The sequence below is a fragment of the Lepidochelys kempii genome, chromosome 9 (genome assembly GCF_965140285.1).
Source record: "Lepidochelys kempii isolate rLepKem1 chromosome 9, rLepKem1.hap1, whole genome shotgun sequence".
NCBI classification, from domain to species: Eukaryota; Metazoa; Chordata; order Testudines; family Cheloniidae; genus Lepidochelys; species Lepidochelys kempii.
Window position 1 is genome coordinate 49,703,356 of NC_136388.1, and position 24,174 is coordinate 49,727,529.

Sequence of the window (24,174 nt, forward strand, 5' to 3'; positions counted from 1 at the left end):
AATGAGCCTGGATAACAAAATGGAGGAACTCGAACTACTGGTGCTGGAAGTGAAACCAGATATTATACGGATAACAGAAATATGGTGGAATAGTAGTCATGACTGGAGTACAGGTATTGAAGGATGTGTGCTGTGCAGGAAAGACGGAAATAAAGGCAAAGGTGGTGGCGTAGCATTGTATATTAATGATGAGGTAGACTGTAAAGAAATTAGAAGTGATTGAATGGGTAAGACAGAGCCTGTTTGGGCCAAAATCACTTTGGGAAAGAGAGCTACTAGAGGTTCCCTAGGGATAGTATTTGACGTATTCTGCAGACCCCCAGGATCTGATTTGGATATGGATAGAGACCTCATTAATGTTTTTAATGAAATAAATACTACTGGGAATTGTGTGATTATGGGAGACTTTAACTTCCCAGATATAGCTTGGAGGACAAGTGCTGCTAATAATAGTAGGGCACCGATTTTACTGGATGTGATAGCTGACAGATTTCTTCACCAAATAGTCACTGACTCAACAAGGGTCAAGCATGCCCTTTTAGATTTGGTATTGGTGAGTAGTGAGGACCTCATGGAAGAAATGGTTGTAGGGGACAACTTTGGTTCAAGTGATCATGAGCTAATTCACTTTGAACTAAATGGAGGGCTAAACAAAAATAGATCTACAACTAGGGTCCTTGATTTCAAAAGGGTTAACGTAAAAAAATTAAGGGAACTGGTTAGGGAAGTGGACTGGACCGAAGAACTCAAGGATCTGAATGTGTAGGAGTCTTGGAATTATTTTATCAAAGTTGCAGAAACTACCTGAAGCCTGCATCCCAAGCAAGGGGGAAAAATTCATGGGGAAGTGTTGCAAACCCATCTGGATGAGCAAACATCTCAAACAGGTGATTGAGAGAGCCTACAAGGAATGGAAGATGGGATGGATGAGCAAGGAAAGACCTCTTGGAGGTCAGAAAGTGTAGGGATAAAGTGAGGATAGCTAAAAGCCAAGCAGAGTGGGACTTTGCAAAAGGGAATCAAAACCAATAGTAAAAGGTTCTACAGCCATATAAATAAAAAGAAAACAAGGAAAGAAGAAGTGGGACCACTAAGCACTGAGCGTGGGGTGGAGATTAAAGATAATCTAGGCATGACCCAACACCTAAACAAATACTTTGCCTCAGTTTTTAATAAGGCTAATGAAGAGCTTAGGGTAGTGGCAGGGTGGCTAATGGGAACTAGGATTTTGAGGTAGAAATTAGTACATCTGAGGTGGAAGTCAAACTCAAACAGCCTAATGGGACGAAATCGGGGGTGGGGGGTGGGTTTGGATCATTTTCATCCAAGAATATTAAAGGAAATATTAAATGAAATTGCAAGCCCAATAGCAAGGATTTTTAATGAATCTGTAAACTCTGGGATTGAACCCTGTGAATGGTGAATTGCTAATATAGTTCCTATTTTTAAGAAGGGGAAAAAAGGTGATCTGAGAAACTACAGACCCCTTAGTTTGACCTCAGTTGGTATGCAAGGCCTTGGAACAAATTTTGAAAGAGAAAGTAGTTAAGGTGAACGGTAACTGGGATAAAATACAATGTGGTTTTACAAAAGGTAGACCGTGCCAGACCAACCTGATCTCCTTCTTTGAGACGATAACTGGTTTTTTAGACAAAGGAAATGCAGTAGATCTAATCTACCTGGATTTCAGTAAGGTATTTGGCACAGTTTCACGTGGGAAATGATTAGTTAAATAGGAGAAGATGGGGATTAATATGAGAATTGAAAGGCAGATAAGAAACTGGCTGAAAGGGAGACTACAATAGGTCATACTGAAAGGTGAACTGTCAGGCTGGAGGGAGGTTACTAATGGAGTTCCTCAGGGATCAGTCTTGGGATCAATCTTCTTTAACATTGTTATTAAAGACCTCAACACAAAAAGCGGAATTGTGCTAATAAAATTTGTGGATGACACAAAGTTGGGACGTATTACTAATACGGAGGAGGACCAGAATATCATACAAGAAGATCTGGATGACCTTGTAAACTGGAGTAATAGAAATGGGATGCAATTTAATAGTGTGAAGTCCAAGGTCATGCATTTAGAGACTAATAACAAGAATTTTTGCTATAGGCTGAGGACATATCAGTTGGAAGTGATGAGGAGGAGAAAGACCTGGGTGTATTAGTTGATCACAGGATGACTATGAGCCGCCAGTGTGATGTGGCCGTGAAAAAGGCTAATGCAGTCTTAGGGTGCGTCAGGTGAGATATTTCCAGTAGATACAGGGCAGCGTTAGTACCATTATACAAGGCACTGATGAGATCTCATCTAGAATTCTGTGCACAATTCTGGTCTCCCATGTTTAAAAAAGATGAATTCAAACCGGAACAGATCCGAGGAAAGGAAACCCTATTTTATGAGAGGAGACTCAAAGAGCTTGGCTTGTTTAGCCTAAGCTAAAGAAGTCTGAGGGGAGATATGGTTGTTCTCTATAAATACATCAAAGGGATAAATACCAGGGAGAGAGAGAGAAGTTATTTAAGTTAAGTGCCACTGTGGACACCAGAACAAATGGACATAAACTGGCCCTCAAAAGTTTAGGCTTGAAATTAGACAAAGGCTTCTAATGATCAGAGGAGTGAAGCTGTGGAACAGCCTTTCAAGGGGAATAGTGGGGACAAAAAATCCTAACTAATTTAAAGACTGAGTTTGATAAGTTTATGGAGGGGATGGGTATAATGAGACTCCCTACAATGACATGTAGCCGATCTGTGACTGCTAGCAGAAATTATCTCCAATGCTTGGTGATGGGACACTAGATGGGGAGGACTCTTGAGTTACTACAGAGAATTCTTTCGCAGGTGTCTGGCTGGTGGGTCTTGCCCACGTGTTCTAGGGTCTAACTAATTGCCGTATTTGGGGTCAGGAAGAAACTTTACCCCTGGTCTGATTGGCAGAGACCCTGAAGGTTTTTCACCTTCCTCTGCAGCATGGGGCACTGGTCACTTGCAGGTTTAAACAAGTGTAAATGTCAGTCTCTCTGTAACTTGAAGTCTTTAAATCATGATTTGAGGACTTCAGTAACTCAGCCAGAGGTTAGGGGTCTATTACAGGAGTGGGTGGGTGAGGTTCTGTCACCTGCATTGGGCTGAACACCAGCTAGATCAGGGGTTCTCAAACTTTTTTTTGCTGAGCCCCTCTTTGAAAATGTTTCACGCTGTGATGACACACACACTCCAAAAGTGAGAGCAAATTACTATGCATACTCATAGGAGCACCAAGTTAAGTATGTAATCATTATCCCTGCAGTCAAAGGCACTGAAGCCTTTCAACAAATGTAAAGTAGGCTTACCATATTTCAAGTTTCCAAGTAGAGGACACTGCCGGGGGGAAAGGGAAGCTGGGGATGGGTGGGTACAGCAATACTGTACCAGGCCACCCTTACTTCTGCACTGCTGCTGGCAGCAGTGCTGCCTTCAGAGCTGGGCAGCAGCCCTCGCTCTCTGCCCCCCCAGCTCTGAAGGAGCACTGCTGCCAGCAACATTACAGAAATAAGAGTGGCAATACCATACCGTCTCACAATGCCCTATAATAGCCTTGTGACCCTCTTCTGTGTCGAGACTGCCAGTTTGAAAAGCGCTGGACTAAATGATCACGATGGTCCCATTTGTCCTTAAAGTCTACGAGTCTGTGTGTGTGAATAAATATGATGGCTACAAATGTTCCTTGGAAATTTGTAACTGTTTGTTGAATAACAGAAAACCAAATTTTTAGAGGAAACTGTCCAGACTGTATCTTCCATAAAGTGCCATAGTCCCCCTGTGTTGATGATGCATCCTTGGACATAGTGTGTCATGGAAAATGTAGTCTGGCTAGGGAACCTGGCCCATACAGGAGACTGTGGTCAGAAGACCCTGTTGCAGTGCTGCGGAAGAATATCTGAATCAAACTTTTTGGTATTTCGATGTTTGGGTTTTGGCAAAAAACTTTCCACCGAAATCAGACACAGCCCATTCTATGATGCAATCTGCTTCTCTGGTGGAGCATACGTGTTTGGTGAAGGCAGTTTTAAAACCACCAGAGAAGTAGATCTCATAATGTAACAGGCCATCCAGATACCCAGGAGAACCTGCTTCAATACAGGGGGAAAAAATCCCATTAGTCACACTCTGCTAGTTGTCACTTGTCACCCCACACTAGACCCCATATGGGGTATCAAACAGTTACAACCCATATTTGATGGAGACCACTTCTTGATAAAAATCTTTCCGAAACCCCATCTTCTGGCTTTCAAACAACCCCCCCATCCCTAACCTCATGAGGCTTATCAGAAACAAGCTCCCCATAGACCAGGACTCACCAATTCAAAGTGGTACCAGATTCTGCCAGAACAGATGCAAAACTTGTAGACATCTTTCCACTGCTACAATGATCAATACCCTTTCAAGATCCATGCCTGTTACAAGATGTACCTCATCAAATGCCCAAACAACAACAACTATGTGGGTGAAATGAGACAATCACTATGCTTTCAAATGAACTCACACAGAAAAATGATAAAAGACAAAAACACCTGTGACAAAGCTCTGTCCTTGCCTCCGTGGGTCCCACGTTTCCTGGTGGATTTCGCTAGCCTCAGAGGTTCACTGTGACCCTCCATGTAACCCTTCTCTCTCTAGAGACAAGGGTCACAGTCTACTGAGCCATGTTCATCATAAGCCAGTGAGGGAGGTGAGGAGAAGTTATCCTTCCTTGCACAGTCTCTGTTGTCTCCCAGTCTCAGTGATTAATCAGACGGGAAAGGGGGAGGGGAGCCCAGGCCCACCCTCTACTCCAGGCTCCAGCCTAGGGACCCTAATAGTATCAGCTATGGTAACTGACCTTTTAGAAACATGACATGTATAATTCCGTGGGCTACTTCCCCCACAGCAGCCCTCACTTCCTCAAGCTCCACTTCACCCTTACCTCAGGGCCTCCTTCCTTGTGCCTGATACGGTGTGTACTACTCAGTCTCTCCAACAGCACAGTTTCCTCCCACAGCTCCTGACATACCCACCCACCTGACTAACTGGGAGGCTTTTAACTAGTTTCAGCCAGCCCCTGATTGGCTTCAGGTGTCCGAATCAACCTAGCATTCTCCCTGCCTTCTGGAAAGTTCTTAATTGGCACCAGGTGTCTTAATTGACCTGAAGCAGCTGCCATTTCACTTATCCTGGTACCAGGGATTTGTTTAGCCTGGAGCTAATCTATCTATCTCCCACTACTTTTCTATAGCCATCTGGCCTTGCCCCGTCACACACCATACCTTTCATGGGCAAATACTTTTCATAAAGCAATCATTTAATATCTGACCTCTCAGTCCTCATCCTTAAAGGAAATTTGCACAGCATCTTCAAAAGAGCCTGGGAACTTAAATTCATAACTCTGCTGGACACCAAAAACCATAGACTTAACAGAGACACTGGTTTTGGGGCCACTTACAGCAACTTGTAACATACGCTGCTTCCTACTAACCCACCATTCTCCTACTTGACTCCAGAGGTGTTAATTGTGCTTTTCATTTTAAGTGGTCTCTTACAACATGTGAACCATTTATGCTTAACAATCTATCCCACTTGTATTTATCTTTGACACTGTAGTTTCCTTCTCTAGACCTGAAGAAGAGTTCTGTGAAGCTTGAAAGCTTGTCCTTTCCATCAACAGAAGTTGGTCCAATAAAAGATATTGCTTTGTCTCTCATATCCTGGGACCAACATGACTACAACACTTCAAACAAATACATTAACTGACATTTTCCATTTAACTTCTATGCCTTTAAAAATTAGAGATTCATAGATTCCAAGGCCAGAAGGGACCATTGTGATCATCTAGTCTGAACTCCTGCATTACACAGGCCAGAGAACTTCACCAAAGTAATTCCTAGAGCAACACGTCTTTTAGAAAAAACATCCAATCTTAATTTAAAAATGGTCAGTGACAGAGAATCCACAACACTTGGTAAATTGTTCCAATGCTTGCTTACTTTCACTGTTAAAAATGTATACTTTATATTGAAATCAAGATGATAAAATTAGTAGATATCAAAGTGCAATCTGGGGGGCAAAGTTCAAGTTGTGATGTGAGGAAACATGCATTTCTTTGTAGTTCTGAAGAAAAATGTGTGTGTTTTATTATGTAGTCAGTGTAACTCTTATGATGTACTTAACATATCTTGCTTTAAGTGCTTGGGTTTTCTAAATGATGTGTTAGGTAACTTAGTTGTTGTCACTGAGCAACCTTAGCTGTCTTTTTAAACAGTTTTTAGTTTTTATACCAGTGGTGGGCAACCTGCAGCCTACGGGCCACATGTGGCCCATCAGGGTAATCTGATCGCGGGCCGCAAGACATTTTGCTGACATTGACCGTCCTCAGACGCAGCCCTCTGCAGCTCCCAATGGCTGCAGTTCACTGTTCCCAGCCAATGGGAGTTATGGGAAGCGGCAGACTGCACATCGCTGTGGCCCACCGCTTCCCGCAGCTCCCATTGGCTGGGAACGGCGAACTGCGGCCACTGGGAGCTGCAGCGGGCCGTGCCTGCGGATAGTCAATGGTCAGCAAAATGTCTTGCAGCCCACAATCAGATTACCATGATGGGCTGCAGGTTGACCACCACTGTTTTATACTCGGCCCACTGTTGGCTCCATATTTATTGCCTTCCCTTCTGTGCTCTGTTTTACCCCATTTAAACAAAAATGATTAAAGGTCTAGAAAACATGATGTATGAAGAAAGATTGAAAAAATTGGGTTTGTTTAGTCCGGAGAAGAGAAAACTGGGGAAGGCAGGAGGTAACATGTCAAGAGTTTTCAAGTACATTAAAGGTTGTTACAAGGAGGAGTGTGAAAAATTGTTGTACTTAACCTCTGAGGGTAGGACAAGAAGCAATAGCTTAAATTGCAGCAAGGGAGGTTTAGGTTGGACATCAGGAAAAACTTCCTAACTGTCAGAGTGGTTAAACACTGGAACAAATTGCCTAGGGAGGTTATAGAATCTCTATCATTAGAGGTTTTTAAGAGCAGGTTAGACAAACACCTGTCAGGAATGGTCTAGTTATTGCTTAGCCCTGCCTTGAGTGGAGGGGACTGGACTAGAGGACTAATGAGGTCCGTTCCAGTCCTACACTTCTATGATTCTGTGGTTTTCCTGTAGAAAAACCCTTCAATTTGTTTTGGCCATTGTGGATTTTAAACGTTTCCTTTTATCGGAATGTTTGGATTGTCTATAGTTATATGTTTAATGTTGTACAGCCCCGCTCCCTCCCTCCTTGAACTTCACCGAAGAAGGGACACTCTCCAAATTCTCAGATGTGAAAGTCTCAAGTATATTAACTTATTGTATCACATTAGCAGCTCACAAAGATTTTGAATGTGTTACTGAGCTACTTGGTGAAAAGGTCATAAGAGATGACAAAGGAGTTGACAGTCACTGTCTCCGGTATGACCTTGCAACAGAGCACTGCATGAACTTGGAGATCTTCTAAGCTATGTGCCTTGCTTGTGTATTACCAGATACATGGGAAGTTCCTTTTGAGGAGATCTCAGAGCTGCAGTGGTTGGGCAGTGGAGCGCAAGGCGCTGTCTTCTTAGGCAAATTCCGAGCGGAGGAGGTGGCAATCAAGAAAGTGAGAGAACAGAATGAAACTGACATCAAGCACTTGCGGAAGCTGAAGCATCCTAACATCATCGCCTTCAAGTAGGTCATGACTTCTGTTATCTAGATAATTACTAGAAAAGTAATAACTTGTTTTTTTCCAGAAGAAGGCATTGTTAGCCATCATGTCCTGGCCAAATGGTGAGCTCCGAGTACACGACTTGCCTTCTGGTTTATCCAATCTTCCATAGTTAAAACTGGAAACATATTCTGCCCCTCCTCTCACGCACAGGTATGTAGTGTTGTGGGCACTGTTATGGTGTGCAACATTCCAACTTAGAGGGGTTATATAGACACTCATACACACAAAAACACAGTCCTGTGAACTTCGCACATCTACAGGTAAAGGAAAGACCAAGGAAACTATTGCCAGAGAGATTTCCCCATGCACAAAGCCCATGGGAAACTTGTCCTGTCCTGTCCATCGGGGAGAGCCTCACTACTGGGGAGAAGGAGAACAATGCGTAGAGCTGTAGTCAGGCAGAGTGAACAGAGCTGATCAGAAGAGCAACTCCTCTCCCCCTTGAGTGAGAATGAGTTGCTCCTTAGACTGTGCTCTGCGGGCTCCAGCTATGCTTAGTGAAGCTCTTTAAAGATGATGGTGAGACCCAAGAACATTCAGACAGGAGAACAGGAACAGCTTCAGGTTTATGGTGGGCAGCCTGTATAAAATGCTCCCTTTCCAACTGGCAGCACTCCGTGGGTGATCACTGAGTAACTGGCTGGGGTGGTGCCTAATCCATGTCACTGGGGCATGCAGGTCTATCCTTATCTAGATGACTGGCACAAGAGCACAGTCTTGCAATTGGTGTAGTTCACACCCTGTGGAAGGTGCATTCTCTCGTCATAACTGTCTGAGAGAGAACAAAGAAAGATCTACTGTAGTCCTTATTCAGGTTTTAAAATTCCCAGGGACTACCAAGTCCTCTTGGCCTGTAGCTTGCCTGCATCAGGACAGGTTCATGGTCTCATCCTAGGAGCAGATCCAGGCAGGACAAATTTTCAAGGCTCTGTGAAATGTGATTTGAGAGGGCTACATGATGGTGTGCTCCTCAGGTTGAGGACTCTCTGAGATGGTCTATACACCAGAGAATGTCTTAAAGGACATGGCCTTTTTTCCAACCTGCTCCTTAGTTAAACCCCGACTCTTCAAGGTACTTAAGCACAAGCCTGACTCTGTGTTATGTGAGGATCCCATGAAAGTCTGAACACCCAGGGCAACTTGCGCTCTATGTTGCACAGGTGTGTTTAAATCAGAAGAGCTTTGAGGGTGCTGCTTCTTCTTTCTCACAGCAAGTGGGGAGGATTTCCTCATCAGTGTCTATTGAGTGCTAGGTCAGGGCATGGCTGATGGACTGACAGGGTGTGTGCTGTACTGGTGTGGGCCCATCCACCTGTACGTATTGTAGTCAGTAGCATACGTGGGGATTGGAAATGCTGCTTTTTAGGGGACAGAATGAGGTATTCTGCCCACTGCATTCAGCCTGGGCTGGCAGGATGGCATATGGACCCTTCCTAAAGCCAACACCTTATTGCTTCCCTCCAACAATGTTCTTGCTGCAAGGGCAGAATTTTGCCATTGACCCAATCTGAATTCATGTTATTGCAAAACATAAAAAGGCAAGAGCTCTCGCAGAGCTATCAGTCTCTACAGCCCTCATCCTCTTAAAGGACTGAACTGAATTGTACTTGAACTTGCAACAGATCTTCTTGGAGTAGGCATAACACTAGAGTGTGCATAAAGCAAAACCAGATCTTGCAGCTCTGTGGTGTAAGTAGGTAATTTATTACTGGAGTTACTTACTGGGCATGGTTGATATGCTCAGTGCTGTACAAAACATGGACACAGTCCATGCCCTAAGGAGACAGACCATATAGAACAGACAAATAATCTAAGTCGATTTTACTCCTAACCCCATTTGTTATCCAAGTGATGCCTGCAGATACTTCCCAACCTAATTTAACTTTTGCTGCAAGAGGATTTTTGAATAGTACTAAAATATATGGTGAGTGTTAACAAGAATTTAGCTCCAAATGGAGTGGAGATGAACCCTTATTCTGTTAACCTGGCTGAATACTAATACAAGGTCCAGGTTAGAGCTACTTTAATGTGGAATTTCTGCTAATTCAGTGGGAGCTCTTCACGTGACGCAGCTGTAAAACTGAGCCCAGAGTGACTTAGTAGAAGGCAAGCCAATCAAACGAATTATGTGACAAGTTAGAAGGTGACTGCAGTGGTTCAATGAACACAAGCCGTGTTTCTCCAAAGCATGTCTGACAAGATATGGAATAAATATAAAACCTACTATTTGGACCTAACTTTGACATAGGAACACCACACAAACAAATACAAACAAACCCGAAGTAAAAAATAAAGTCTAAGTCCTGCTGACTGGAGATGGATCTGTTTTCTGTAATCTTAGTGGGAAGGGAGGAGGAGAAAATGTAGAAGAAATAGTAATAGAAATATTACTTTTAATCTAATAGTGTCACATTATTAGCTGGTTAATCAAAATGCTGGGGGACTAATGGGGTCTCTCAGAATGGAAGTTTTCTCATGGAAGGTTAGCTCTCTTCAGGCATTTTGGCATTGAACTACACTAAAGTTTGTATTTGCTATGTGTCTGGTGTTCCAGAGCTCTTCCTGATTGAGCATTTACTAAGGCATGGTTTTTGTTTTCCTGTGAAGCATCGAAAGCCCCTGTCATTGCTTGACCTGGGGGCTCTGTAGTCTGATCTGGACCTGTATGGCAATGTCTGTGTTCCTGTGCCTGTATCCCTGGAGAATGAAGGTCAATACTAGAAAGTAAAAGCCAAAGACATAAACCTACAGAGCAGCTTCTGCTTCTATAGACAAACTTAATTTCTCCACGTATGAGTCAGGTGCACAGTTGACACGTTCCAGATAAAGAACAACGGTCTAATTTTCAAAAATGCTGAGCCCCTACAGCTCCCTGCCAGGAAAGTCAATGAGCTCTGGGCATTCAGATCACAATGGTATATTTTTGAGTTCAGAGAATCCCTTTGATACTGAGTGTTGGGTTTGATTTGCAGTAATGTGTATAGTGTTTGTGTGTTCTCTGACAGGGGAGTTTGCACTCAAGCTCCATGTTACTGTATTATCATGGAGTACTGCGCACATGGACAGCTCTATGAAGTGCTACGAGCGGGTCGGAAAGTCACGCCTCGGCTGCTTGTGGACTGGTCCACAGGGATTGCAAGTGGAATGAATTACTTACACCTTCATAAAATCATCCACCGAGACCTCAAGTCACCAAAGTAAGTCCTTGGGTGCTTAAAACTCTGAAAAAGTAGATTTTTGAGTGAATTCCTCCAGCAAATGGATATCGAGCTAGATATGGGGCCCTTAAACTTTCTCATGGTCTGGCCCATAACTTGAGAGAGATTTGTCTTGTGGCTCCTCTGACCTGTTTGTAACTGCATGGACCATCTCTGCTCCCATTTATACTAGTATAACATCTCTGTTATGCACCAGTTGCTTATGTGGGAAAGTAATAGTAGGGAAACATGTATGCTAATGAGATGTCTGTTTTGCCCTTTTGAAAAAGTGAATCACTCTGTCTCCTTCTTCTCTATTTTGTCTGTCTGTCTTGTCTGTTTTGTTCTGGTCTCATCCCCTGCTCTCCTGAATGTGTATCTTCCTCTTCTCCTGCACCTGTTCCCCTGCTGATACTGCCCAGCTGTCTTATCTCGTTCACCCTGGACATTGCTTCAGCCTCACCCTTCCTTCACTGTTTACAGCACGCGGTGTGACTGTGGTTCTGTTATTGTATCTGTATTTGGCTGTAAATGTTTTAAATGGTATGTTACATTGTTTGGGCAGTGAGGTTATTATTGTTACATCACTTATTATTTATATTATTGCTAGTTTGAATATCAAGATAAATTTTCCAACAAATAGTTCTACATTTTTCTGTAATTGTTACCTCTAATTATACTGTATACAGTATATACCTGCATATGGCTAATTGCATTTTTCCATCTTAGTAGTCATTTTGTGTTAAAACATGTATTTAAAAGAAGTTTGAAAGTCCCCCAAATATAGTCAACCTTGATGTTCCCCGTTATGACTCTGTTACAGTCGGTTTACACCAGAATGGACTTTGGCCTCTAGAATTTAGAATCCGAGTTTGGAAAAAAATCAAAAGAATTTTGTGGTAATTCATCTGTGAAGCTGCAGTATTATTAACCCTGTACTCTGACCCTGTCAAACAGCCTCACCAATACGTAATACTGATTTGAAACAGAGCCATTTGCTAACAATAGCTACTGCACTAAGATCTTGAGTGACTGTGGTTAAAATTGAGGCTTTAGATAGGAAGTGTTTGAGCTAGATTCCAAGAGGGAGGAGCTTTGTTTCCAGAACAGTGTAGTTTATGGGGCCGTGGGTTTGAGCAATGATAGAAACCAGGAGCCCTTGATCCAGGAGCCCTTGGAGACAGACAAGCAAAAATGTTAGTGTAGATTGCTCTACTGATTTTATTTCAGCACTACCTTATTAATGATGCAAAGCAAGGAAGAGGTCATTATGACTCCCTCCCATGTTGGCGGAACAACTGGATCTGGTGGAGTTACATAAGAAAAACTTGTTCTGAACAGAGGGAGAGAATTTACCGAAACTAGCAAATTAATTCCATTTACTGATCAAATTGTTTTAAAGCTTTAGTTCCTGGCTGCTAGGTCCAGATAAACCACTAATTCTTACACCCTCACTTTGCCCATTGATAAAATAGTTATAGTTTATACCTGACAGTGTTAGTGGGTGACAAAAAACTTTAAGATCCACTTCTGAAAGTTGCAAGGGAAGTGCAAAGCGTTTTCTCATTGCTGATACCTTGTGTTTTTCCCTCTCTCTCCAGTGTATTAGTCACTCATACAGATGCAGTAAAAATTTCAGATTTTGGTACTTCTAAAGAACTCAGTGATAAAAGTACAAAAATGTCCTTCGCGGGCACTGTGGCTTGGATGGCCCCAGAGGTGATACGGAATGAGCCCGTCTCTGAAAAAGTGGATATCTGGTGAGCAGTACTATCATGTTAATTACACATCTTCACCTTCCTTTCAACCAGTCAGATCTTCCCATTATATAGCATTTCCAGCACTCTATACTCACCAGAAGGTCTGTCTCATTGCTCTCTACTGGACTTTCCATTCTCAGAGATGCTGCTAAATATTATATGTAGGGCCCTACCAAATTCATGGTCCATTTTGGTCAATTTCATGGTCATTGGATTTTAAAAATAATAAATTTCATGATTTCAGATATTTAAATCTGAAATTTCATTGTAATTGTTGTAACTGTAGGGGTTCTGACCCAAAAAGGGTGGGGAGGGGCACAAGGTTATTGTGGGGGGGGGGGGTCACAGTATTGACACCCTTAGTTCTCTGTTGCTGGCAGCGGCGCTGCCTTCAGAGCTGGGTGGCCAGAGAGCAGTGGCTGCTAGCCAGGAGCTCAGGTTTGAAGGCAGTGCCACGGCCAGCAGTAGCACAGAAAAAAGGATGGCATGAGATGGTATTGCCACCCTTACTTCTGTACTGCCTTCAGAGTCGGTTGCCTGGCCAGCAGCTTCTGCTCTTCAACCACCCGGCTTTGAAGGCAGCGCAGAAGTAAGGGTGGCAATACCACACCCCCTCCAGTAATCTTGCAACCTTTTGGATCTGGACCCCCAGTTTGAAAAACGCTGATCTCCCTTGTGAAATCTGTATATTATAGGGCAAAGGTACACAAAAGACCAGATTTCATGGGGGAGGTCAGATTTCACGGTCCATGACGCATATTTCCTGGCCGTGAATTTGGTAGGGTCCTAATTATAAGCTCTACAATGAGGAGTGGGGCTATGAAAGAAATAAAATTTCAGTGTATTTAGATGTTTGATGATGATGAGACATGAAGGTCCTCAGCACCTCACAAAAGTGGGCCCCAAAAACCTGCCCCTTTAAGAATTAAAACAGTGAACAAACACAGGATCATGTTTTTCTGTTCCATGCGATGTTGTTATAGCCAGGTTGGTCCCAGGACAGGAGAAAGACAAGGTGGGTGAGATAATATATTTTATTGGACCAGCTTCTGTTGGTGAAAGAGACAAGTTTTTGAGCTTACACAGAGCTTTTCTTCAAGTCTGGGAAATGTAGTCAGCGTGCAAGGATATATAGAGAAAGAGAGAGAAAGATGCTGTTCCTTCTGGGATATAGTAAATTTGGACTTTGAAACTCACTAAATAGTCTTTACCACATCTCTGCATCTCAGGCTAATTTTAGCTTCTGGAACAGTTATTCAGTGAGTGCTTTTCTTTGGCTTTTGGTCACCTCTCTTTTGCCTTTGTACTAACCATTTTGGCATCAGTTTACTATTTTATGATGCCCTCTGTGTGGTTGGTGATGGCAGTCATTCCTTGCTACCTTTTGTGAATTATGACTTCTCTCTGGAGCCTTGGATTCATTACAGGAGAAAGGCAGATTTAGTTTTCTTACCTGTAATTTTCATTTCTTGTAGTGTGGGTTGCCTGCTCTCGACAGACCCTCCTTATACTGTTCTAGCCATGACTGGTTTTAACACAATTCTTATTCATTTTTCTTCAAGTTAGGACAAGAGGGAATCTCCAATGGAGTCTGAAATGTCCAAATAGTGGCACCTACACAGTGGCTGTGTTTGTTTCCTCACTTCCACATTGTAATCATTGCTGTTGTTTTGTGTTTCATTAGCTTTGGAAGCATTTTTCTGCAGAGGGCACGGCTAGTGCAGCAAACATGCCAGCAGGGGGAGTGTTTGGTTTTTTTTTGTTTTTTTTTTTTTTAAAAGCAATCGAAATCTGTTAGCTGGTTTATCATGAATACACACAAATTCTCACTTTGTCCCAAAGCAAAGGAGCTATGATCAGCAATGATTACAGTTTGGAAAAAATAACTTTGCATTTTAGTTACTGGAATTGGCAAGACCATGACCTTCCATTGTAGATTTTACCCATATTCCATTGTATTTTGCTCATAACTTCATATATTTTTGAGATTAAAAACCCAAAAAGGAGGAGGATTTGATTTAGCTTTTCAGTATAAAGTGAAAGGTAAAACCGATGCAACTGTGGATAAAAGGCTAGGGTCTAGAACAGTGGCACAGAGAGACTGCACAAAGTGTAACATAACCCTGGATAACACCCTTATCTAGTTAAATATATGAACATTACCATTCTTGAATCCATTTTCAAAATCCAAAATCAGATGTAACCTGCTGCCCATTTTGATAACTGAACAGAAAGTCTCTTAGTCTGTTACCGAATTTTTTCACAACCCGTGTAACTCACTGTGGAGGTTTGTCCTTATGTTTCTGCAACAGGTCATTTGGGGTAGTTTTGTGGGAGCTGCTTACAGGAGAGATTCCATACAAGGATGTAGACTCCTCAGCTATCATCTGGGGAGTGGGCAGTAACAGCCTGCACCTTCCTGTCCCTTCCACCTGTCCAGATGGGTTCAAAATCCTCATGAAGCAAACATGGTAAGAGCCACATCCCCTGCACAGACTTGGGGCTTGATCCTGCAGTTCTGGCTCTGCGGAAGTGGCGCCTGAGTAAGGACTGGAGGGTGGGGTCCAGAGCAAAGTTCTCTTTTTAAAAAACACCATTGCCGCTGAGAGAGAGACTATGTGCTGGTGGCATACTATGCTGGGTGTGACATTCCATGTCCCGCTGCCATGAAGCAAAATGACTTGTCACCAGCAAGGCATTGGAGTTCCTACAGACAGCATGCAGTTACTTATGCCATTGATGTTGATGCTGAAAGAGACCAGGGTGGTCAGAGAACGGAACTCAGTGATAGAGAAATTAGACATGGCAGGGCTTGGGGACGACCAGGGCAAGTGAGAGAGATGCTGGAGAGCTGCAGATCGAATGAGGAGGTAAGGACGATGAGGCAGGTGGCCAAAGGCTCATCCTGACCGTGGCTAAATACGGGAGAACCAGGAGTCACTCAGAGAGGACTATGGATCTGGAGCTAGGTGGGTGGTACGTAACAACGACTCGGAGGGTGGGAAGAGAGGAGAGCTGAGTGGAGTGCTGTTCAGAAGAGGAGGAGGAAGAGGGAAGAATTGGAAGCAACAGGAACAGGGATCCAGTTCCCAGCCTTGGCACGGTTCTAGGTGGTGAAAGAAGGGGAGGCTGTGATCTGCAGCAGAGGCAGTGTCAGCCAGAGGGATCCGGTCTCTGTTTCCGCTGGGAGCTGGAGAGATGCCACCGTCTCTGTGCTGTAGCTAATTCTCTATGTCAATTTGAGGATGCTGCTGCCTCTTGGCTCCCTGGTCCATATTATTCCCAGACTCAGGACACCTTCTCAAGCCCCTCCCTGCAAATTCTGCTGTCTGAGGATGAAAATATCCAAATTAGCAAGAATGTTTAAGAGCTCAGAAGCCCCATCAATCTTGTTTGACTCTGTCCCGTCTGTGTTAGCAGTCATGTCTGCCCTCCTTCTGGGCCTTTATATAGGGAATCATCATTGAGTAGATGTGTTTCCAGTGGGATCGCACAAGGCTCAGTTCTTGGACCTACACTGTTTAACATTTTTATTAATGACCCAGAAGAAAAACAAAATAATCACTGATAAAGTTTCCAGACACAGAAATTGGGGGAGTGATAAATGATACGCAGATACAGAGTGATCTAGATCACTTGGTAAACTGGGCGCAAGCGAACAATGTGCGTGTTGATATGGCTAAATATAAATGTATATATCTAGGAACAAAGAATGTAGGCCATGCTTGCAGGATGTGGGACTCTATCCTGGAAAGCTGTGACTCTGAAAAAGATTTGGGTCATGGGATAATCAGGTGAATAGGAGCTCCCAGTGCGATGCTGTGGCACAAAGGGCTAATGCGATCCTGGGATGCATAAACGGGAATCTCGAGTAGGAGCTGAGAGGTTATAATACCTCTGTATTTGTCACTGCTGCTGGAATCCTGCATCCAGTTCTTGTGTTGTAAATTGGAGAGGGTTCAGAGAAGATCCATGAGAATGATTAAAGGATTAGAAAACCTGTCTTATGGTGATAGACTCAAGGAGCTCAATCTATTTAGCTTAACAAAAACAGGTTAAGAGTGACTTTATCAGGGTGTATAAGGACCTAACTGGGAAACAAATATTTGATAATGGGCTCTTCAATCTAGCAGACAAAGGTATAAAATGATCCAATAGCTGGAAGTTGAAGCTAGCCAAATTCAGACTGGAAATAAGCTGTACATTTTTAACAGTGAGAATAATTAACCATTGGAACAATTTATCAAGGATTGTGGTGGATTCTCTATCACCAGCAATTTTAAAATCAAGATTGGATGTTTTTCTAAAAGAAATGCTTTAGGAATTATTTTGGGGAAGGTCTATGTCCTGTGTTATACAGGAGGTCCGACTAGATGATCACAATGGTCCCTGGAATCTGTGAATCCATTAATACAATCCTGGAAAATTATTTTTAATCTGTTGGCTCTATAGCTCTTGGACCAGTACAGTCTGAGTTCGTTAGCTAAGAATTGCATACCTCCTCATATGCACAGAAACCTCTCTATATGAGATGCAGACAAATCCACCTATTTTTCAACCTGCGTCTCATACCTGCAAGTTTGACATCAAATTTTCCCAAGGAAATATGTTTCTATTGGGGGCCTAGATGCTTCTGTCAAAATGGCTGGTCATGAGCTAGTTATAGAGGAAATCCAGCTGTGTGCTGGTCTGGGGACTTTACCCTTGTGGTTGTGGGTAATGTTCTCCATACATTCCTCTTGCCAGGTTACAGAGCTCAAGGTCTTATTCTTAGGAAGGGCATTAATGCTGAGTCTTCATTCTTCAGGCTCACTAATGGCAGGGAATCCCTAAGGGGTATGGAATATTAAAGAATACCTTGATTCTCCTACATTAGCCAAGATGGGCCACCATTCGTTCTGGCTAATATACTAGGAGAATGAGGAAGAAAAATGCTGTGATGCTGACTATTCTTCACTGACCTGTAATTCTTAGGAGCGTGCTCTAAATATGTCAGTTACAGATTCAGAAACTCAAGGGACACCAGGCTGAAATCTAGTCAGTTTCACCAAATGAGTTAGAGAAGATTCAGTTTCTACCTGCCTTGAGGCCTCTGCTGACTTTTGTGATTTCACAGTTACAGTTTCCTGTTTTACAAATGTTCTCTCTGCCCTGGTGTTGTAGAAGGGAAAACTGACTACAGCGCAACAGTGAAAGGGCTTACACACAGCAAGCTGCCAAGTGCACCAAAGAAATACACTGAGTGGGAAAGAGAATTCTTGTGTTCTGCTCTTTTCCAGCTACAGCAATTATAGGTTGATTGTACCAGTAGTGGGTAAAACACTTTCAGTCTGATTTTAACTCTATAGCATGTCCCCTTAACTTGACTTTGTTGTTCTGTTCAGGCAGAGCAAGCCCCGGAACCGTCCCTCTTTCCGACAGACGCTGATGCACCTAGACATTGCATCTGCTGACGTTCTTGCCACCCCTCAGGAGACTTATTTCAAATCCCAGGTAAATACAGACTGGTCATAGCTGCTAGGAGGGCTACGGGGGTCTCACAGCTATTGCTGACTCATGCTGGAAGCCAGACCAAGTGGGACTCCAGCCCAGGATGTAATGGATTGGTTTGTGTCTGAGCGGGAAAGAGAGGACTAGGGCAAGGACAGGAGGGTCTTGCAAGGGAAAATGTAATAATAAGCCAACCTCAGAAAAATCTTAGGCTGAGGCTTATGCTTTACTATTTATGTTAACAATAAAGGCTTGTGCTAGGAAGGGATTATGCTTTGGACACAAACCGTGTGTGTATGCACCTGCTGTGTTCAGAAAACAGGGTGGGGACGTTTGTACCAGAAGTGGTGTTTCCAGACGCCCTTTACCCAAAAGACAGAAGTGGAAGAAGAAATGGATAGCACAACAACAGCTGCAGCAGTTACAAGTTAGGCCTGCAGCCCAATAGGCCTTGATGCAATTTATAAACGGCCAGCAAGCCTGGTCTGCAGTCCGGCATTTATAGCAGTTTACAGCATTTGCAGACCAGACAGACCCAACAGTATCAGCAAGCTCAGGCTTCAGCCCAGCCACAGCTGTCTTAGAGAAGCTTCTTTGGAGACACGTGTAACTGTGTGCACCATCCAGGCCTCCAATAAATTCCAGCCCTCTTCTGTGCAAGCCCAGTCAAAGATCACCTAGAGGGTCAGCTGGTCACTTCCGAGCAGTAGCTATCCCAGCGTAGTGGGAGGAGCCCTGGGAACTGTTTGGCCCCTTTCTCTTTTTGACAGAGGAGACACAAGCAACGTACTAAGCCCAGGACAGGGATGGCTGGGCAAAGAGGCAGGCACAGATGAAAAGGAAGTGAGGGCTGCTAGTCTAGACTTGTCTGGAGCCTGGAAACATGTCTCAGCAGGAGGTAGAGTTGAGCCCTGCATCCACACACATTTCCCCGTTCCTTCACATGCTGGGGGGTCTCACTGGCTCCAGGCTAAGCCCCAGACAGCAGGAGACAAATGGACCTGCTGCCAATGGAGCAGTACTTGGAGTCTGGCTGCAGGGTGCAAACAGAGGGCCGCCTGGAGGCTGAGCTGCCAGAGGAACCACCACAGCTATGGTGGAGCAGGGAAGGGCAGCGAGCTGAACAGATGAAAGAGCCATTCCAGAACAGTGAAGGGACCTAGGACTGCAAGGGAGTAATCAAAAGGGACAAAGACAGCTGTGCAGGATCCCCAGGGTCCCAGCTCCCTGGCCCTATCAGCTGCTCCCAGGGTGAAAGATGGGGATGATCCCCTCTGTCCTGTATGGTGAGTGAGCACACAAGGTGTGATTCTACACATTAGGGCCACAAGGGCTAGGGACTTCTTTAGAGGGTTAATACTGTGCCAGTAGACACACTACCAGGCCTCATAAACTTGGAAAGTGACCAAACACTCATTAAGATAGAACTACAATGGGCAGCAAAGTTTATGTCCATGGGGTTCCTGGGACTCTTAGCAGCAACTTGAGACTTGGCTCTGGGTGGGCTGCACAGCACGAAGTGAATGCAGGCATGCCCTGGCTTTGATTTGTGGGGAACTGATGTGACAGGATGGGAGGGCTTAGTGAGAAACAGGACTATTCTGCTGATCTTATGCAGCTTCTGCTGGAAGCAGACCAGGTAGGGTTCATTACACAACCCGCTTGACTGTATGTGAGGGAGCAGGGGCAGAATACAGGAGTGCTGTGGGAACCACTTTCAGTCACTGATATCATAGTTCCCGAGAGAACTGCATGACTTCTTCGTGACCTCCTTGAGGGCAGGCACCATGCTTAGGTCTCTAGCTTATCGTCTTTCTTGGGGCGAGGTTCTGTGACTTTCTCCCAGTAGAGCAGGGAGTTAGGCTGCAATTCACTATGATCATTTTAGTAACCCTGGTTTAAGTTCAGCACCTGCCATCCTGTTCTTTTGGGAGCAATAACAGGGTTAACCAGTGACCAGCCAGCCTTCGTAGGCTTCATAAGTATTATTTATTCAGAACAAAGACATTACAGAGAAAACATATTTTAAGATTACTAAACAGCTCATATGTAAGTCTTAGCTTACCAGGCAGTCACCCGGTGTTGATGGCCCTAGTGCCTGCAATAGCCACTTAGAGCTGGGATCTCACAGTACGCACTCACTGAGCGGCCGTGAACGTTGCGGTTTTAATCGCACAGTTCAGATCTAACTCAGGGGCCATGTGAAATGACTTTGAGAAGCCTAATGCCAGGTGGACATTTACTTCCATATGATGTGCTTTGTAGTCTTCTGTGGGGGAGCTGGAATCTGAAGGGCACTTCCATACTTGCAGGGTAGGTGACGTTTAAGAGCCTCGGTAGATTGAACAGAGATAACAGGGAATTTTGCAGGTCAGGACTGAGTGCGTTACAGAGCTGTGTGTGGAAACTTGCATGATGCCTGCTTGCACTATACCTGAGTCTAGGCGGTACTACTAGTCATTGGTGAGGGCAGCCCAAATGCTGGAATAGCAACAGGGAGCTGCAGGCCAGGACTGGGATGGATGGGCTGTAGGGTGGCTCCATACTGCAGGGGTGTGACAGATCAGGACAGAAGCTCTTTGGTGGACAGGTGATGACACGCATAAATGATAGCCTGAATATGGGAATGACCCAGTAATAGAAGAATGAACTCCTCTGCTGCAGAGTTGCCTTTGCCATGAATCATGAGGCCTGTGTAACCATGAATATAAAATGCCATCCCATAGGCTGAATGGAGAGAAGAAGTAAAGAAGCACTTTGAGAAAATTAAGAGTGAAGGAACTTGCATACACCGGCTAGACGAAGAGCTGATTCGTCGCCGAAGAGAAGAGCTCAGGTCTGTTGAGGATCTCACCCCGCTCCTCTGCTACTCCACCCCCTTGGGGCTATTGGCCGCAGTGAGATGTAATGACCCCCCTGCCTCTCTGAGTTAATCAGATCCCTTTGTTTCTGAACATTAACCTCTAACTTGTCTCCTGATTTGCAAATGCACACTCCCTTCTGAAGGCTTCTGCAGAAATGCACTTCAAGAGCAACCCCACGAGGAAAACAGATGTGTTTTTAACCACATTAGCTGAAGTGGTAGTTTTCACATGTGTTGGCCTGTCAAGGTAAACCCTAGTGATAACTAGGCCATAGAACATTGCTGGTTTACCCCTCCCCCATTCTCAAATAAGAAGTGTTTGTTCTGCCCTTCTTGGGTCAGGATCCCCAGGTTGTCCAGTTGAGCCTTGGTTTTCCTTTCTTGTTAACAGGCACGCATTAGACATCCGTGAACATTATGAGAGGAAGCTAGAGCGAGCCAATAACTTGTACATGGAGCTTAGCGCCATCATGCTGCAGCTGGAGGTCCGCGAGAAGGAGCTAATTAAGTATGTATATCTGGGAAGAGGGGAGCATACATACACACATGCTCATATACAGGAGGTGGTTCTGAACTGGGAATAAATAGGTGTCCTTTCTAAACTACGCCACATGCCTTCAGATTGAGCCTCTAGCAGCAAGCTTCCAGACCTGGATAAAGGACCAGGCGGCTGAGTCTCTGCTTGATCTCTCTAAGTCATTGTCCAGATTGAAGGGTATTCTTTTTAAGGATGGTGAATGACAGACTCCTTATTGTAAACATCCTCCTCTTTATCCTGCAGCTGATGACTGAGAGAGAAGAGAGCTTTCATACTTTGCTACCAGCTGTGTTAAATGGCCCCTGCCATCAGCCTCTCTGTAAAGAGAGGAGACAGCGTTCCCTAAACTATGTACCAGGGCCACAGATAAGACACCTGCTCCCTGCAAAGAGAGTAGAAAATAACTAGGCTCTTTCTAAGTGCAAAACATACCACATACCTTGTCAGTCCATGAAACAAGCACACAGTGTGCATCACCACTTAGGTCACAGCTGCTTTTCCATCCAGCCAGAGGTGGATTACAATTTTGTGGAGTCCTGGGCCAGAGCAGTTCCCCCCCCCCCCCTTCACCCTAGCGCTCCTTCTGAGAAGCAGGATCAGGGTGCAGGAGCTTGCCCCGCTTCGTCAGCCTGCCCTGCTTTCCTGCTGAGGAGTGGGGTCGGGGCGTAGGGGGTTGCCCTGCTTCCTCCACCTGGCGCTCCTGCTGGAGAGTAGGATTGGGGTGCAGAGGCTTGTCCTGCTCCGCCTGTCCAGCGCTCCTGCTGGGGAGTGGGGTTGGGGTGCTGGGGCTTGTCCTGCTCTGCCACCAGAGGGGCGAGCAGAGCAGGGCAAACCCCCATGTCTCAGTCCAATTGGCCGGGGCCCCTGGGCACGGGCTCCATTGGGCCAGTGGCTAATCCGCCACTGCATCCAACAGTAACTTCCATTTTACAGAGAGGAGGCTAGGGATTTATTCTTTGTTCCGTATTCCAGACGGGAACAAGCGGTGGAAAAGAAATATCCTGGGACTTACAAGCGTCATCCAGTCAGACCGATAATCCACCCCATTGCGGTAGAGAAGCTGATGAAAAGGAAAGGGGTCACTCATAAGCCAGGGAGCCAGACCAAACGGTAAGAAACCTCTACACAAAACAAAATCCTAGCCAGGGAAGCAAGTCCTACACAAGAGTGACAAGTGTGGTTTGTCTTGCAAATGTGACTGGATGAAAATGGCTGCTTCTTGCACAACAGATCTGCTTCCTCTGCGTGTTCTGTAATGTGCCTGCTTTCTTCAGTGCCAAGCAGGGTTCTGTCCTTTGAGTCCTGCTAGCAAAGCAGAACCAGCGCAGCTAGGATTAAGTAAACTGGACTCTAGTCTGACTGCAACACCATCAACACAGTTGTTAATTAAGTTCATGTTGTAGGGACAAATTCTGCCCTCAGTTACACGTGGGCAACCCTGGTGAAACATTGGGTCCACAGAATATTTTTATTGGTGGTGATACAGGAGCCAGAAAGAACCCAGCTTGACACTCAGAACCCCATGGAATTTGCAGGGCTGGCAGGGAGAAACTAATATCTCCTAGTCTGAGCAAATTTAGTGCCCGCTCATCAGTGGCCCTGATGCTAATGCAGTAGGGAACGTGGAGAGTGGCCAGAAACAGGATCCAAGTCATCTGGAAGGATGGCCTTGTTGCTGAGGCACCTAGCTCAGCCCCACAGTCCCTGTGTAACCTCAGGCAAGTTTCATGCAGACAGATTTTCAGCCATTTTCCCTAGGTTGTTGGGATTCTACTCACTGATTAACAATCAATGAATAATGATTATTCCTGTGTAGCTGAAATGAACTGGCCACTGTTATTGTTTGTCTTGTGCCACCTGGAGACCTCTTTGTATTGGGCCCTGCTCAGATACGTAAAAGATACAGTCCCTGCCCCGAGGCTTACAAGCTAAATAGAAAAGACAAAGTGTGTGGGAAGGGGATAAAACATACAAGCAGATGTGTTAGTGTCATGATTTATTGGTGGGAAGTTAGTGGGTTTTTTAATTTAGGAGGGGATTAACTAAATGGAAAGACAGGCTGTAGAGGGGACAAAGAGGGATGGGGAGGAGAGAAAGGTAGGAGGGGAATGTCACCGTTTCTGGGTAACTGCTCCTGTGCTCCCTCAAGGGCACCTGCTTAAGGTTTCCAGCTCCTAGCTGTCACCTCTCTTGGGTGTAGACCTGAGTGTCTCTTCCTCCTGACTGAGCATTTTACGGCAGCACAGCTCCTGGCCTTACACAGTGATATTGCCAGCAAGCCAGTCTGCCTGAAGTCCAGTGCCTGTGCATTGCTTTCTCTCCAAGAGCCAGTGTATTGCCAGCAATTACAAATTACCGCACAACTCTTCCTAAGCAAGCACATTTATTCTTAAGGGAAAGGTATTACAGAGAAAACATTAAAACAATAAACGTTCCAGTAGCTAAACATACCAGGAATCCCCCAACAATCATAGTAGGACAAAACATTTCCAATCCTTCCACAAGGATTGGGGACCTTGGACATAAGGTCCTGCTGGATCAGAAAGAGGGTCTTGAGTCAGTTTAAACACAATT

The 24,174-nt window shown here is 44.6% G+C and overlaps 1 protein-coding gene across 20 annotated transcripts in view; it reads left to right on the forward strand.

Moving 5' to 3' along the window:
• MAP3K13 (mitogen-activated protein kinase kinase kinase 13) overlaps positions 1-24,174 on the forward strand; it is a 141,160-nt gene that overhangs the window by 90,864 nt on the left and 26,122 nt on the right. For all 20 annotated transcript variants that reach the window (XM_078854197.1, XM_078854202.1, XM_078854204.1 and 17 more), the window contains 8 exons: positions 7,529-7,712; positions 10,758-10,949; positions 12,551-12,709; positions 15,022-15,180; positions 18,094-18,202; positions 20,926-21,035; positions 21,454-21,570; positions 22,573-22,710. In XM_078854197.1, the coding sequence (XP_078710323.1) occupies positions 7,529-7,712; positions 10,758-10,949; positions 12,551-12,709; positions 15,022-15,180; positions 18,094-18,202; positions 20,926-21,035; positions 21,454-21,570; positions 22,573-22,710 (1,168 nt within the window). The remainder of the gene's footprint in view (positions 1-7,528; positions 7,713-10,757; positions 10,950-12,550; positions 12,710-15,021; positions 15,181-18,093; positions 18,203-20,925; positions 21,036-21,453; positions 21,571-22,572; positions 22,711-24,174) is intronic.